The 15,189-nt window shown below is 39.1% G+C and overlaps 6 protein-coding genes across 7 annotated transcripts; 4 read left to right on the top strand and 2 right to left on the bottom strand.

Moving 5' to 3' along the window:
* Window positions 1-353: 353 nt before the first annotated feature.
* Window positions 354-2,935, top strand: LOC106643834 (suppressor of hairless protein). The gene is made up of 4 exons (XM_014359113.2): window positions 354-697; window positions 824-1,400; window positions 1,459-1,809; window positions 1,889-2,935. The coding sequence occupies exons 1-4, from the start codon at window positions 513-515 to the stop codon at window positions 2,264-2,266; spliced, it is 1,491 nt and encodes a 496-aa protein (XP_014214599.2). The 5' UTR covers window positions 354-512; the 3' UTR covers window positions 2,267-2,935.
* A 198-nt stretch (window positions 2,936-3,133) lies between these two features.
* Hlc (putative ATP-dependent RNA helicase DDX56) lies at window positions 3,134-5,326 on the top strand. The gene is made up of 5 exons (XM_014351918.2): window positions 3,134-3,276; window positions 3,466-4,169; window positions 4,247-4,439; window positions 4,515-4,819; window positions 4,902-5,326. Exons 1-5 carry the CDS (start codon window positions 3,193-3,195, stop codon window positions 5,263-5,265), a joined length of 1,650 nt encoding a protein of 549 aa, XP_014207404.2. The 5' UTR covers window positions 3,134-3,192; the 3' UTR covers window positions 5,266-5,326.
* A 66-nt stretch (window positions 5,327-5,392) lies between these two features.
* Window positions 5,393-6,594, bottom strand: LOC106638687 (protein PBDC1). 2 transcript variants are annotated; one of them, XM_089595147.1, is made up of 5 exons: window positions 6,351-6,594; window positions 6,218-6,256; window positions 6,043-6,108; window positions 5,910-5,969; window positions 5,393-5,838 (listed from the first exon to the last, which is right to left on the bottom strand). In XM_089595147.1, exons 2-5 carry the CDS (start codon window positions 6,236-6,238, stop codon window positions 5,479-5,481), a joined length of 507 nt encoding a protein of 168 aa, XP_089451273.1. In that variant the 5' UTR covers window positions 6,239-6,256; window positions 6,351-6,594; the 3' UTR covers window positions 5,393-5,478. The 2 variants fall into 2 exon arrangements, with proteins under 2 accessions (XP_089451273.1, XP_014207480.2); XM_014351994.2 differs by having other exon boundaries at window positions 6,218-6,594.
* Window positions 6,595-7,320: 726 nt separating this feature from the next.
* On the top strand, window positions 7,321-9,131 carry eIF2Bbeta (eukaryotic translation initiation factor 2B subunit beta). Its single transcript, XM_014351989.2, has 6 exons — window positions 7,321-7,468; window positions 7,571-7,657; window positions 7,741-8,043; window positions 8,111-8,267; window positions 8,348-8,742; window positions 8,815-9,131. Exons 1-6 carry the CDS (start codon window positions 7,401-7,403, stop codon window positions 8,885-8,887), a joined length of 1,083 nt encoding a protein of 360 aa, XP_014207475.2. The 5' UTR covers window positions 7,321-7,400; the 3' UTR covers window positions 8,888-9,131.
* amrt (TM2 domain-containing protein 2 amaretto) lies at window positions 9,000-10,256 on the bottom strand. The gene is made up of 3 exons (XM_014351990.2): window positions 10,069-10,256; window positions 9,688-9,880; window positions 9,000-9,609 (listed from the first exon to the last, which is right to left on the bottom strand). The coding sequence occupies exons 2-3, from the start codon at window positions 9,825-9,827 to the stop codon at window positions 9,189-9,191; spliced, it is 561 nt and encodes a 186-aa protein (XP_014207476.2). The 5' UTR covers window positions 9,828-9,880; window positions 10,069-10,256; the 3' UTR covers window positions 9,000-9,188.
* Window positions 10,257-10,376: 120 nt separating this feature from the next.
* Su(fu) (suppressor of fused) lies at window positions 10,377-15,160 on the top strand. Its single transcript, XM_089595151.1, has 7 exons — window positions 10,377-10,816; window positions 11,425-11,517; window positions 13,108-13,468; window positions 13,559-13,794; window positions 13,882-14,151; window positions 14,227-14,434; window positions 14,518-15,160. Exons 1-7 carry the CDS (start codon window positions 10,584-10,586, stop codon window positions 14,581-14,583), a joined length of 1,467 nt encoding a protein of 488 aa, XP_089451277.1. The 5' UTR covers window positions 10,377-10,583; the 3' UTR covers window positions 14,584-15,160.
* The last annotated feature ends 29 nt before the right edge of the window (window positions 15,161-15,189 follow it).

The following is a 15,189-nucleotide window of genomic DNA, read 5'->3' as shown; positions in this document are numbered from 1 at the left end:
AGTTACGAGAATTTATTGAATTAAAATGTACATATTAATCTTTAGGCTTACGTTCAACAAATTAATTAAAATGTGCCAATTTGTTGAAAATAATTTATCAATTTTTTACAACCTACTTTTTTAAATAAAATAATCGCTGATTGTTCTTTGCATACATTTTCTAATACTTGGTCAAACTTCTCGGGTTGCTAAAAATATAAATACGTTCATGTTATAAAAATGTACAAATTAAGTGCACGTATCTCATGAAATCATTTTTGTCTTTTCAAAAATGACGCGCAATGAAAATTTTATTAATTTCCATATATATTATGATGCCCTGAAAAAGTAGGTTAGGAAGGCCAACGGCATGCCGTTGATCAACAGTGTTTACTTCGTCGTTTCTCCTAAATGTGCGCAATTACATGAAGAAATATATATTAGTTAATGCTGCTTGTGTTTCATCAGTATTAACATTAATTCGGGTAATGCATCACAGTTGCAGTTAGTATGCCAAACGAAAATCATTCAGAATGGCACTGGATATGCGTCAAAGGCAACGTCTCACCCAGGAGGCCATGAGACGCTACTTGTCAGAATGCAAGCAAACGGAAGGCAAGGCTGACATGGTAGTCATTATTTTTCATGCCAAAGTTGCTCAAAAATCTTACGGAACTGAAAAGAGATTTTTCTGTCCGCCACCTTGTGTTTACCTAAGGTAAATTTAATGAAAACTCATTTTATCTAGACTCATGTAGTAATTTTAATTAGCTTCATGGCCTTTAAAATGGCATTTAAGTATTCAAGCTGAAATTCAATCTACTTGAATATATATTTCCATCAGAGGCAAAGCTTGGTCCCTGGGACAGGAGCAGATGCGCAAGAATGGCGAAACCGAGCAGGCTTCACAATTATGTGCCTTCATTGGTATAATAGGCAACGCAGATCAGGATGTGTTACAGCTCGACCTCAACAACGAGGAGCATTACTGTGCTGCCAAGACTCTCTTCATATCAGACTCGGATAAGCGCAAGAACTTCATGCTGTACATAAAAATGTTCCACGGCAATGGCCACGACATCGGCGTCTTCCTCAGTAATCGCATCAAGGTCATTTCCAAGCCATCCAAAAAGAAGCAATCGCTGAAAAATACCGAGCTCTGCATTGCCAGTGGCACGACCATTGCTCTGTTCAATCGGTTGCGCTCGCAGACTGTAAGCACGCGTTACCTGCACGTCGACAACGATCATTTTCACGCAAGCTCCACGCAATGGAGTACTTTCACCATTTACCTTTTGGACGATGACGAGAGCGAGACAGAAGACTTTGAATCCCGAGACGGTTACATTCATTACAACAGCACAATCAAACTTGTTTGCAAAGACACGGGGATGGCACTGCCTAGGCTCATCATACGAAAGGTTGGAGCTTTTATAATTCACTTGTTTCCATTGGTTATTTATTTCGTTTCTTTAAAAGGTTGACAAATCCATGGCGAGCTTGGAAGCGGATGACCCGGTATCGCAGCTGCACAAGTGCGCCCTGTACCTTAAAGACACGGATCACATGTACCTGTGTCTGTCACAGGACAAAATTGTCCCGTTCAACGCGACGCCGTCACCCAAAGAGCCAAACAAAGACATGATAAACGACGGCGCCTGCTGGACGATCATAAGCACAGAGAGAGCTGAGTACTCTTTCTACGAGGGCATGGGTCCAGTGCAAGCTCCGGTCACTCCTGTGCCCAGTGTTCAGTATCTCAATCCAATGAGCAGTCTGGAGGTTGCCATGCTTGAGCTCAAAGGAGACGATTTTGCGCCAAACCTTCAGGTCGGTAAAACCACAGATTTCAAATAAATTGTTATAGTTATTAGTCCTGAAGTATTAAACAATCGTTTTTTTTGAGTAGGTGTGGTTTGGTGATATCGAAGCCGAAACGTGGTACAGGACAGAGCAGAGTATGGTATGTGTAGTGCCTGACATAACAGCTTTCCAAGGTGATTGGTCCTGGATCAAACGAACCGCTGAAGTACCAGTTTCTTTGGTGCGTAACGACGGTATCATTTATGCAACGGGACTCACTTTCAACTACAATATTGAGCTTGGACTTAGAAAGCGCGGATACATACGCGCTGCCCTTCCGCCACCTTTACCCACTGCTATTGCCGATTTGTCTTGGATTCAACAGCAGCAGCAGCAACAACAACAGCAACAACAACAACAACTCCAGCAGCAGCAGCAACATCTCCAACAGCTTCCCCACCCAATTCAACATTTCCCCCTGTGATCGATAGGCCTCTCTTTCTTTTAAATGTTTTTTTTTTTTTTCTGTTCATATATTTATGAAACTGATCGCAAACGAAAGTTGTTGCCCTTATCGTTAATATTGTGTGTAAGATGAAACATTACGATCTCAGCAAAAGTTAGCTATGTAAAAGAGATGTGATATTTTTTTACGTTTAACTCTAGTTTCAACTCTAAACTTCATATTTTCTACATTCACTGCATTCAATGGATTTCATACTACTTTTCTGTCATTTTTAAACTCAACTTATTTATTAATCACTTTTATGCACTATTTTACTTTATTCCTATTATTTATATTGATGATTTAGGTGAAGCACCTTGTGCCTTCAGAATAATTAAGTTAAAATAAGTGTATGCTACCTGTGTTAAGAGTTGCATGTGACATTTATACATCGCTCTTTGCAAATAGTCGATAAGGACTCATTAGGTGGATTAAAATCAGTTTTTCTTTGTGAGGAAATTGATCAATGTAAATATTTTTTATTTCCTTGCATATTGCCATGATAATCACGCTAAAGTATTGTACCAAGAAAATAGCAATGTACAGAGTCCACTGCAAAAAAAAATCACCATGATTTAAAATACAAAAACTATTGTGCCATGGAAGAAAATTCAACTGTTAACACAATAACACCAGTAATGAGATTAAGTAAGAGTAATCTATTTTTGAAATACATTTTTTATGTACAATACAGAATAATTTTGCAATAAAATCGATTTTTTACAAAAAAAAACTCCCAAGATTTTTTAAATTCATGATTTAGTAGAAAAGTTCTACTGTACCGACGTGAAAATCAAATGTCAACATTATTGTCAAATTTGTCGGCTGCTCTGATTCATACACACACGTGCAGTGTAGTATATAATCTGCAGACACGGTGATTTTTGTAATAACTAAATAAAACAATGAGTTCTTCAAAACCGAGTGAGGAAACTGGCGATAAAATTGTACAATTCCACGAACTTGGTTTGGATGACAGGATATTAAAAGTAAGTGATTCAACTCGTGTAAAAATCAAATTCAATTATACGAAGTTTTGAGGTTATCCAAACAAAAACAAATCATTGTTTAAGAGACAAACAAGAATCAAAAAAATGTTAAACGAGCTAAGAACATTTTTCACAATTGTATGGAATTACAAATTTATTTAAAAATGCATTTTCCACGATTCTTTGCAGGCCATTGCCAAACTAGGTTGGGTAGAACCAACACTCATCCAAGAAAAGACGATACCCTTGATATTAGACGGCAAGGATGTACTCGTAAGAGCTAGAACAGGTTCTGGAAAAACCGGAGCGTTTGCCATTCCTTTGATCCAAAAGATTTTATCCAGCAAAGAGAATCAACAGCATCAACAAACGACAGGTCTGATATTGGCACCTAGTAAGGAACTCTGCAAACAGATCCACGAGGTATTCGTCAGCCTCACAACAAAATGCAGCAGGGAAGTCAAGTGCCTTGACATCAGTCCTCACGTAGAGTTGTCTGTCCAGAAGCCACTTTTAGCTGAAAATCCAGACGTTGTCGTGGGTACCCCTGCAAGAGCCCTACAACACTTGAAAGCAAAAAATTTAAACATCAAAAAAAGCTTGGAGACCTTGATCATCGACGAGGCGGATTTGATGTTCTCGTTTGGCTATGAGGACGAAGTAAAAACCTTACTAAGTTACCTTCCTACGGTATACCAAGCTATTTTAGCTTCCGCAACATTGTCGGACGACGTGTTGTCTCTGAAAAAATTAGTCCTGCACAATCCAGCAATATTGAAATTGGAAGAACCCGCTCTTGCGCCTCCGACGCAGCTGACCCATTATACTCTATCAGCAGAAGAAAACGACAAAGCTGCAATCTTGTATGCTCTATTGAAATTACACTTGATAAGGTAACTGTTTATATATTAAATTTTTTAAATGCAGCTAGTTTAAACTTCAAAGAAATTGTTCAATGCATATTTTGCAGAGGAAAGAGTATAATATTTGTAAATACCGTGGACCGCTGCTACAAGCTGAAGCTATTTCTTGAACAATTTGGTATTTCCACGTGTGTTTTAAACTCTGAATTGCCGGCTGAATCAAGATGTAGGGCTGTTACACAATTCAACAGTGGAAACTATGACATAATCATTGCCTCTGATGAAAAAGCTTTGGATGAGGCAAGTTTTTACAATGAATTATTTTAAGCACTAATTACCTTTCAGATGAAATACAATGATGCATTTTTGTTTTAGCCTCAAGTTCCAAAAGAGAAGAAAGGAAAACGCAGGAAAGACAAAGAATCAGGTGTTTCACGAGGAATAGATTTTCAATTCGTCGCGAACGTGATAAATTTCGACTTCCCTCCCGATATCAATGCGTATATTCACAGAACCGGCCGCACAGCACGAGGAAAAAATGAAGGAACAGCATTGAGTTTTGTATCAGTTAGGGAAAGGCCAACCATGGAAGTCGTTGAAGAAGAAATCAAGAAACAGTACAATCAAGACAATCTCTTCAAGACTTATCAATTTAAACTTAAGGAAGTCGACGGATTCAGGTATGTCTAATTTTTTATGTCTCAATCCTAAACTACAAGTTAATAGACACTTTTTTACTAAGTATCAAATGATTTATGATAGATATCGAGCAAAAGACGCGTGGAAAGCCGTCACTCGAATAGCAGTTCGTGAAGCCCGACTCAAAGAAATAAAGCAGCAAGTGTTGAACTGTGAGAAACTCAAGAGCTACTTTGAAGACAATCCAAGAGACCTTCAGTCTCTGAGGCAAGACAAGGCTCTGCACACAGTTAGGCTTCAGCCGCATCTTAAGGACGTGCCGGACTATTTGGTTCCACCTTCGCTCAGGTCAATTATGGGTATTGGACGCAGGAAACGAAAATTTGACAGAGAAGCCGCCGCTTCCGGTGCCAGTGCAGCCAAGTCCAAGTACCAAGCTCGAGCTGCTAATCCGTTAATCGCCATGAGTTTGGGCAAGAAAAAATAACGTCTGACACTTGTATGCTGTATTTTTTTGTAAATTATTAAAAGTTATTTTCTAAAAATAATGGATTCTCTGTTTCATTTCCTCAAAAATTATTTTAGTGCATTAAATTATTCAGACAGTATTAGCGTTTATGTTAAAGTTTATTTTTAAAAAATTAGCAAAAGTCAAGACGTGTCTTAGTGAATAATACAGTACATCGTACAAAAGTGTATACTATGAGGAAGCTTTGAGTTTTCTCGGTTTAAAGTTTTTTCTTATCTGATCATTGAAACCTTCTCGGTTTCTCGCCAATTCAATAGCGAAAAATTGTATTCTCGATGTCAATATACTATTTTCCGGCGAATATTCTCCACTGCAGTCTGCCCTAAGTAACGTGCCAAAACTGTAGTCCTCAACCATGTCTTTGAATTTTTCACAAAAAGGTCTCCACTTCTCTTTACCCTCTGGCGATTTTAGTTCATTTTCATCTATGACATCTACTTTGAGACCTGGAAAGGTTTCTCTGAAGGTTTTGTATATCAAATCGTCATGTGACGTGAGTTTCAATATTTTTGGGTCCACGGAGCACAATATCTATAAAAAAAAATGAAAACTTTAGTTAATCTGTTAAATTCAAATCGCCGTGAATTACTGATTAATCTTACATTGAAATATATTTCTGCATGTTCCATTGCCTTGATGGCCCACATAGCTTCGATGCTTGGCTGGAAAATAACGTTTAAATAAATCATCACTTGATTTGTGAAATAAAATCATCAAAACAACAGGACCACTCACGTCATTTTCAAATTCTTCAGCTGGTCTGGACAAGACACTTGAGCCAGCAATCAGTTGATCAGCACTCTGTTAATAAAACATGATGTATTGTGTCTTGCAAAGAAATATTTATGGATTTGACATTGCCCAATTTAGTAAACTATTGGGTAAGATGACAAAACTGATTAATACTCACGACGTTTCCAATCGTTGACATGTTTTTCTCTTAACTTTTCTCTCGGCAATTGAAAAAAAAAAAAAAAGAGCCTCTTTTAAATTGTTTAATTGTCTTTATCAGTATTTAAAAAAATGATAGTTAAAATATTTACAGGTAAATACAAGTACACGTGGGAAAATTGACAACACATATAATGGCTATATTCCGCAAATGCTGCCAGCAGTACGTACGTTACGTACGTCGTATAGTAACAACGCCGCATGGGATGCGTTCCGTAAGCACTGGCCGTTTAATCTAAGTATTTAGATGATGTGCAGATAACTTATTAGTGTGAGAGAGATAACATGCCATTATTTTCCCCTTGCACTTAAATGTCATCTAGGACACCGAGATACTTGAAGATTAACTGCTGGAGCTTACGGAACGCACCCATCAATTTTATTAAACCACACAAGGATACAAGTAGAATATTTATACTCTTAGAAATTGATTTTCGGATAAAAGATCGATTGTAAAATTGCCACAAACAGCCCAAAAAGTGTCAATCTTTAGTTGTTTATCTATTGGATTAGTTGCGGCAGGTTTATAATTAATAAAATAGCTCTAGGCCCTGAAGCTCTAAATCAGAATTTTAGGAATTGGGAGCCACTTTTCGCGAAAAAATTAAGACCAATAGATGGCGCTGATCCAAATAATTAATACTTCTTACAGAAGAGCCATTTAATCTATCATAAACCAGCCACAAATAATATCCTAGTTATAAATAAAAAAGTCAACGTTGTCTGTGCTGTTTGCGGCAATTGTAAAATCGATCTTTTATCCGAAAATCGATCTCTAAAAGTATAAATATTCTACTTGTATGGTTTAATAAAATTGACCATATGGCACTACTTAAAAGTAATTACTATAATTACTACATATAACTTCACGTACATCTTACATCTTACATCGTGCTCGCTTTACCAGAATGATAAAATCAGAGGCTGTAATCCGCAAATGCAGCATTTCATCGAAGCTATAACTAAAACTAGCCTAACGTGACCATGTGGTAATGTGGTATATATTTGTGTATATACATAGTTTGTACAAATACATGCACATGCAGAGTTGAGTGTGTTGAGTTGACTTGTAAAATAAATATATACATAGTATAAATAGGTCATTTTATTTATTTAGTAAAAAAAAGTTTTTTATCAAAAAAATGGTCTTGTCTCCGGATAATAAGATAAACGAGGGCGTGTTGGATCTTGCCAGGAACATCAGCTATGGGTATGATTTTTTTGAAAATACATATTTTGCAACATTGGTTGGTTTTTACATTAATCAGTGAATATTGTTACTAAAACAAGGTTTTTTTTTTTACTCCTGCAGTGACATTAAAGGCACTTTCAACATCGTTACTGCGACTGTTTCAGTATTAAAAGACATTGTGTCAAATACAGAATGGAATACAGCAAGGTAAGTTACAAATTAACATTTTAATTTATGGTTAAGATAAGGTTTTGTTTTATCTGAATTTAACATGATTTGTGTGTTTTCAGAGAATTAATGGACGTTATAATTTTTAATGGAAAACACTTGATCGAGGCTACACCTTTGGAGGACTCTATTGGCAATATGGTGCGCAGGATACTTCAAATAATTAGGGAAGAATATTCTGAGCTGAAAAAAGTAACGGCTTCCGAATTGAAATGTAAAACAGATGAGGCAGTACCTCAAGAATCGTTGCACAAAATACTCACGTTTGAAGGCGTTGAAGACACAGATTTCAATATTTCCATTCCATCTCTTAAATCAGCTTTGATTCAGCACATCAACGAGTTTGAAGCAGAGTTGGAAACATGGTATGGAATCATGTGTAAATTATTATCACTGCTTGTGGGAATGGTTTGAAACTTTTGTCTTTTACAGTACTGAAAATATCGTGGATCAAGCTTCAGAAAATTTGCACAACAACGAAATCATCTTAACGATAGGTAGATCTAATTTAGTTGAGCAGTATCTCAAAAAAGCAGCTGAAACGAGGTCTATCGAAGTCATTGTTGCTGAAGCTGCTCCGTTTTTGAATGTACTGTTTGTGCTTTTTCATCACATAAATTATCAGTATACGTAAATTAATTAATTCATTAACGTACTTTAAATTTTTAGGGTCACGAAACTGCCTCAAGTTTAGCCAAGGCACAAATAAAAACGACTCTGATCTCGGATGCGGCGATATTCGCGATGATGTCGCGAGTCAACAAAGTTATCATTGGCACGCACACAGTAATGGCCAATGGTGGTCTCAAAGCAATTTCTGGCTCGCATATTGTTGCCCAAGCAGCTAAACACTTTTCCGTACCGGTTTGGGTTCTTTTGCCCCTGTACAAATTGTCTCCCCTGTATTTATGCTCTTACGAACAGAATGCCTTCAATAAGCACGTATCGCCTCTGCAAGGCGTTATTAGTGGAAATAACACCGCGCTTCTGGAAAAGTGCCAGTCGCATAATCCTGTATTTGATTATGTCCCACCAAATCTTGTTACACTTTTCATCTCGAATAAGTAAGTTAAACTTTTTTTTTCATCCCAAATTCCGTATTAGCATTAATAAAACCTTCCTTTTTTTTATTTCAGTGGAGGAAACGCTCCATCTTATATTTACAGATTTATAAGTGAACTTTATCACCCAGATGATTATGAACTGTAAATGGAGTAGAGAATGTGTAATTATGAAAACAAACATACTAAATCAATGGTAATTCTTGTGCCCTTTTGTAGGGATAAGTCAAGAGTTTGAAAATACTTTTTACAAATTTTCTGTATTTATGTACAAAGGTGTAAATTTTTTACAAAAATGTCAAGAATCACCCATGTGCAAGACATTCAACGTTTCAACACAAGATTGCACAAATAAAACCAAGTTTTGTAAAGATACGGTATAATAAAAATCGCTGCTATTTATTAACAAAAAAAAAAAAAGCCATAGTCTTTAATGAACTGACACATTGTCAAACGTAAGGATTCCAATTGCTACCATCCTCAGGCTGCAGTGAATTTGTAACCAAAAGGATAACATCTACAACCCACCATACTCCAATGCCACCCAATGTTAACAGTTTGCCAACTGCGGTACCAGTTTGTCCAAGACAAAAACGATCCATACCGAGAAATCCCAACAGAATGCTGTACAGCAGTGTGATAGTAAAGTAATGTCCGCTGTATTTAATGCATGGTATGCCGTCTCTAATGAATGTTCTTTCACCATGACATTCGATATCTGGCAAAACTGTACATCGAACCTTAGTCTTTTCTACTTCTTCGTATCTTGAACCACCAAACTTTACACAGCCCACGCCCTGATTATCTTCTTTGGCTGTTTTGTTTCCTTTATGGTCCTGCGGTTCTATGCATTCTATGAATTCCTTAGGCCTAAAGGAAAAAAAAATAATAATAATAACAATTAGTGATATATCTGATAATTTGAATGAAAACAAAAATTCTACTTGCAGAAATTTGCAGAGAACCAGGGGACCATCAGGCCTGTATATGCTTTGAGGCTCCAAGCTAGTGTTCTTTGGAAGTATATCATTGTAACAGTCTCCAAGCCTTGACAGCCCCAACAAAATCACCATCAACCAGAACTTCATCTTATCCAATGAGTCTTCATCATAATTTCAGTCAACACACCTTGGGATTTAACCTGTAAAATAGACGGTAGTTGATTGATTCACACATATAAGCTACGTGGTTAATCAAAATTTTCCATCACTTTCAACTTAAGATTGATTCTAATTCTCAAACAAGTCACACATAGAGTTGACAAAAAAAAAAAAAAAAAAAAACAACAACAACAACGTCAAAACAGCAAGTATAGGTGTACAAATGTACTTTTTAAACCATCAGCTGATAACGAGTGAATGCCTGCTGTTAGTGAGAGTAGCTGTTGCACTTATAATCATCGCGGATAAACAAAAACACCTGTTACAACAATTATCAGGAGCACAAGTTATTTCTTTTCTCACACGGAAAGAGAGAGAACAAGTATCTTCGATTCAACGGAATGGACCAATCACGTAGCTTCCCCTTCTCTCCGTTTCTTACAAAGGAGAGAGAGAGAGAAAACGAGAGCGCAAGAAAGAGAGCTCCGCCTGCTCCGAGAGCTCCGAAAAGTCCTGTTGTGTCAGTTGAGGACGGAAGCTCCTTTTCAGTGGTTGTGCGCGATATTATCGTGAACGAGAGAGCACCATTGCAGGTTATAAAGCATCAGCTGGCTGTTTTAAGAATATCCTGGCGCCTTTATTCTCAAGCCACAATCACACATCAGGGAGAGAGAGAGAGAGAGAGCATCAGCAGCAGTAAGATAATAAACAAATATATAAACAAGGTGGTGGCCACCGGCTCCAATGTACCGGGGCAGCACGATGTGCCACCGCGAGGATGGTCAGCAGCCGATCTACCACCATCACCACCACCACCAGCATCAGCATCCAGCGACGGTCGATGCCGCGGGGTACAACTTCGGAGCGACCTTGGCCCCGCACAGGGCACTCGGGTTGGACGCTCTGCACAGGCTCTGCAGGGAAATTTATCCCGAGCAGAGCAACCCGCTCACCGTGACTGCTGTTGTTAAGTACTGGTGGGTGTATATCATTTCTTATTTACATACACTTACTTTTATATTTATATTGTAGAATTTTTTTTTTTTTTTTTTTTTTTTTTTCTCGACCATCCTATAAAGAGGGACTCCGTTCTTAAATCATCTTAACTCCATCCTTGAGAGTGACGGGCTAGAGCAAAACATTTTTGAAAAAAAAAAAAAAAAAATTATTCTTACTTGCTTGTCCTCCTCGTTGAATAAATATTATAAGAGCAACTTACACGTTTAAACGTCACGATCGATGATCATTTTTCAATTTGTCATTGTTATTCAGCTAAAGGGTCGTCGTACCCATACACGTATACCTATAAAAAAACCTATGTAGTTTTTCTTCATTTGCATTTATAATGACCCATACGCATATTTATACAACACACACACACGTCGGGCGCGTGCATATATATATATATTATTTAAAGCCCAGATAAGACACGCGCGTTGCGAATGAAAGATGAAAATAATCCCTCTCTCTCTCTCTGTAATCATCATCGGGGGTGGTCGTCGGCGCACGTGCGTCTACTCTTTTATACATGCATGCATGTACAACGTTCTACATACATCTATATATATATATGCACATGTCGCAGGTTGGGTGGTCCCGATCCTCTGGACTACATCAGTATGTACGAGAATCCCGGCTGTCCGGAGCTCGGAGTGCCGCCTCACTGGCATTACGTCAGGTAAGCGTATACTCATGAGAAAAAAAAAAAAAAAAAAAAACATTACTTTACTCGTATGTAAATACACTTTTTCCCAAACAGCTGTACGACCCGCAACGCTCATAATATGCTTACACGAGATGGAATACATGTATATGTAATATATTAAACGCCAACAGTTTAAATGCATGGACACGTCGCTAATTTTTCATCGCCTGCTTAAAAACGTACACGCGCTTCATCATCACAAACTGGTTTACAAAACTAGCGTCGCCCAAAACAAAACAAAAACGGCTATTTTCGTGCACACAAAGCCAATCCATATATATACCTCCACTTACCCCCCTTTTGTCCAGGCTCCACGTATATATATATATATATAATACATACACTTCGGATAACGAGACGGATTTTTATTTTTTGTTTCCATCCTGTCTATTCTCGTCAATCAAGGGGAGTGGGAAAAAAGCGTCGTCGTCCCCTGCAGATGCATTCACGCAAACGTGACAGTTTCGCCTTTCTCCTTCGAAAGAAAAAAAAAAAAAAAAAAAAAGTATGTATACATGTATTTACGGTCCTCCGGAGATTTACGTCGCTCGCGTTGTGTACAAAAAGAAAAAAGGTGGACCAAAAGAAGGGACACCTTAGAAAGTTTCGATGGGAGGGAACTGCACGTGTAATATATAGGTCCTTGGCCATTCGGAAAACTGCCTCCTTTGTCCGCTCCTTGCCCCCTATAATACGCACACTTTTTTCCAGCTCCCCCTTACTTGACAGTGCTCCCTTTGAATTTTTCTTTCAAAAAAAAAAAAAAAAACAACAACAACAACAAAAAATAGTTGCGTCTCGCATTGTTCATTCATAAATTGTACCATCCGTGAAAATAATGTAAAAAGTACATCAGCCGCAAGTATGGGGTGTATTTATAAATGTTCACCCATGACAAAGAGAAGCCGAATAAAGGAAGAGCGCGCCCCCTTATCTCTCCTCCAAATGCAGTAGCTGTACACACTCTAATAATAAAACGTGGCGCGAGCCGACTCCTCCTCCCTCCGTTCGCCCCGGTTTAAAGGCCAAACACCGGATATAGAGATTTCCTCCTCCCTCTCGTCTTCGGAAATACACATTAGATCCGTCGCGTGCCTCGTCACCTCAAGACACGCTCTCTTCTCCAATTTTACTTTCCCTTCCCCCCCTTTTTTTTTTCTTTCTGCCTTTCGAGATTTTTGACCCCACATGAATTCTCCCTCTCTCCCCTCTTTGTTTATCTATATTCGTGTATACTCACCCTCACCGCGGCTCTCGGGGGGTTTATATATAGCAGCGGTGTCATCAGATTCTACTTTGGGTATACAGAGCCTTAGAACCCAAGACAGAGACTCCTTTATTCTACGAAATTGGGGAGTTACCTGGCCTATGTAGTATTAAAGGTTTACCTAAAGTTAGACGGTACCACTGCTACCATTTGGTTATCAATTTTACCTTCGTCTTGTTTGACTCGGATCAAGTATACTATTTCCACTCGAATCACCAAAAGAGACCCTCGAGATCAGGATAAAAATGAAAAATGTAGTTACCTGCGAATTAGCACACAAACCCTTTTTCTCACAGCCTAGGGCTCTCGGACCTCCACGGTGACGGCAGATTACATCCTCGCAGCGGTCCCGGCCGACCGTCGGGCTTTGGCTTCGAGCTGACCTTCCGCTTGGTGCGCCAGAGTGGCGAGCTCAGTCCCCCGACGTGGCCGGCCAACGTGATGCAGCAGCTGGCCAAGTACGTCTTCACCTCGGGCAACATGCTCCTACCTGGTGACCACGTCTCCTGGCACGCGCCCCTCGATTTCGCCGCCCAAGTGCCAAGCACCGTTGGCCCCGTCGCCCAGCAACAGGAACAACGGACCACGCGCATCACTCAGATACTCATGGGCCGGGACCCTCAACTCCCGGCCGTTGCTTCCACTCCGCACGGAGACGTGAGTACATTATTTTTTTATTTTTTTGTTTTTTTTTGTTTTTCACTATATTTTGTGATTCTCATTCTACTCGTACTTATTGTGTCGCAGATAACTTTTGTACAAATCGTCGGTGTGATGCCGGAGGAGCTGCAAGCTACCCAACACTGGAACGGCTTGGGGGTGATCAATCTCTTGAAGACGTCGAAGAGCGTCGGCCCGTGGCTCGTGACGGACATGAGGAGGGCCCAGTCGGTCATGGAGGAGGATTCCTCGATAGCGGAAAAAATACAGAACGGCATCGAAAGGGAGGGATCCAATCTCAGCGGCGTGTCCGCCAAGTGCTGGTAAGCGTATCGCGGGGAGTCTCTTTGGTGGTCGTTTCTTATCTTCTTTTTTTTTTTTTTTTTTTTAACGAACAAGGGTTTTTTCAGGTGGGTTCAGATGTACGGCGACAAGAGTACCGAGACCTACCGAGAGAAGAAAGAGGATACGGATGACGAGGAGGAGGAGGAGGTGGTCGACGACGATGACGACGATGACGAGGATGTAGCGGAGGTGAAATCGGCCATCAAGTCGGAGAGAGTGTCGCCCTGCGAGCAGGATGTCAATATGAGCGTGGACAATCAGACCCCCAGAGCACTCGTTGGGCTGCACCTCACTTTTAATTTAGAAGCAGGAAACCTGCTGCCTCTCGCAATCAAGTTGGTATATCATTATCGATGAGAGCACGGGGTGCCTGTCGCGGCTGACAGTGATACATTTGTTGTTTGTTGCAGAGGCAGAGTCATGCATGGCAGACACTTTACGTTTAAGTCCTTTATTTCGCACACGGCCATAACGATAGTTGCACCATCGGTCACTGGGACATTGGTGTCGATGGAGAAACCGTACGTCGTACAGGGACCTTGGCTGCAAGTCTTGCTTCCTGAAGATCTTGCGGAAAGGATGGCTCAAGAGTTCCAGATATTGAGCAATCCAGAACAGGTACGCTTCCCGCTACTATACTGTTTGTCAAAAATGAAGGGAAAAAATAAAGTATTGTAAATGTTTTTTTTTTTTTTTTTCAGCTTCAACTACCAAAAACGTTCTCCTGGCCGGAGCATAAGCTCGCTATAACAATAACTAACGATTAAACGAAGCAAATGGGATTCCACTGTAAGCGAATCAATTAATACGACCGACACAAACGGACCAGAAAATCAAAACAACATTGATAAGATACACTCCTGGTTTGAATTTTCAAAAGTATTAGAAAATTTGTTCTCAAACAGGGGTTACTTTTTTATTAGTGTGGAACGCAAAGTATTACTTGGTGGCCGAATCGCGAATGAATCGGGCCTTTTGTAATTTAATTTATTGTACTTACATAATAGTACTTGACAAGACTTAGTTAGTTTTTATCTCGTTCGATCATGATCTTTGGAAGGAAAAAAAAATCTGCATCGTAACTCACGGAAGGAAAATTTTCGTATTTTTATAAATGGTTACTACTCGCTAACTCACATACACACACACACACTAATGTCTGACTATATTTATACATACATATTATGCTATGGAGGCGTCATTTTTATATTTTATAGAAACACTAATGACGCGTAAACTGTTGAATGTACTTTTTTGATAGAAGAACGATATATTTAACGCTGTATATAAAATTATTATGTATTTTTTAAAAACGATCGAAATGTTTGGAGCAAAACGTTGAAGAATAAAAAAAAAAAAAAAAAAAAAAAAGT

The sequence above is a fragment of the Copidosoma floridanum genome, unplaced genomic scaffold (genome assembly GCF_036245765.1).
Source record: "Copidosoma floridanum isolate Cflo_tuat_1 unplaced genomic scaffold, Cflo_Japanese_pri ptg000025l, whole genome shotgun sequence".
Taxonomy (NCBI): Eukaryota; Metazoa; Arthropoda; class Insecta; order Hymenoptera; family Encyrtidae; genus Copidosoma; species Copidosoma floridanum.
This window is presented reverse-complemented; position numbering and strand designations above follow the sequence as displayed.

Bases quoted from the DNA above. Each gene is read 5' to 3' on its own strand.
- LOC106643834 (XM_014359113.2), top strand. From the start codon at position 513: ATGGCACTGGATATGCGTCAAAGGCAACGTCTCACCCAGGAGGCCATG. The intron at 698-823 runs GTAAATTTAATG...TATTTCCATCAG, and splicing joins CCACCTTGTGTTTACCTAAG to AGGCAAAGCTTGGTCCCTGG. The intron at 1,810-1,888 runs GTCGGTAAAACC...TTTTTTGAGTAG, and splicing joins ATTTTGCGCCAAACCTTCAG to GTGTGGTTTGGTGATATCGA.
- Hlc (XM_014351918.2), top strand. From the start codon at position 3,193: ATGAGTTCTTCAAAACCGAGTGAGGAAACTGGCGATAAAATTGTACAA. The intron at 3,277-3,465 runs GTAAGTGATTCA...GATTCTTTGCAG, and splicing joins TGGATGACAGGATATTAAAA to GCCATTGCCAAACTAGGTTG. The intron at 4,440-4,514 runs GCAAGTTTTTAC...TTTTTGTTTTAG, and splicing joins ATGAAAAAGCTTTGGATGAG to CCTCAAGTTCCAAAAGAGAA.
- LOC106638687 (XM_014351994.2), bottom strand. From the start codon at position 6,238: ATGTCAACGATTGGAAACGTC. The intron at 6,109-6,217 runs GTGAGTATTAAT...TTTTATTAACAG, and splicing joins TGTCAACGATTGGAAACGTC to AGTGCTGATCAACTGATTGC. The intron at 5,839-5,909 runs GTAAGATTAATC...TTTTTTTTATAG, and splicing joins ATGCAGAAATATATTTCAAT to ATATTGTGCTCCGTGGACCC.
- eIF2Bbeta (XM_014351989.2), top strand. From the start codon at position 7,401: ATGGTCTTGTCTCCGGATAATAAGATAAACGAGGGCGTGTTGGATCTT. The intron at 7,658-7,740 runs GTAAGTTACAAA...GTGTGTTTTCAG, and splicing joins ACAGAATGGAATACAGCAAG to AGAATTAATGGACGTTATAA. The intron at 8,268-8,347 runs GTACTGTTTGTG...TTAAATTTTTAG, and splicing joins AAGCTGCTCCGTTTTTGAAT to GGTCACGAAACTGCCTCAAG.
- amrt (XM_014351990.2), bottom strand. From the start codon at position 9,827: ATGAAGTTCTGGTTGATGGTGATTTTGTTGGGGCTGTCAAGGCTTGGA. The intron at 9,610-9,687 runs GCAAGTAGAATT...TTTTTCCTTTAG, and splicing joins CTGGTTCTCTGCAAATTTCT to GCCTAAGGAATTCATAGAAT.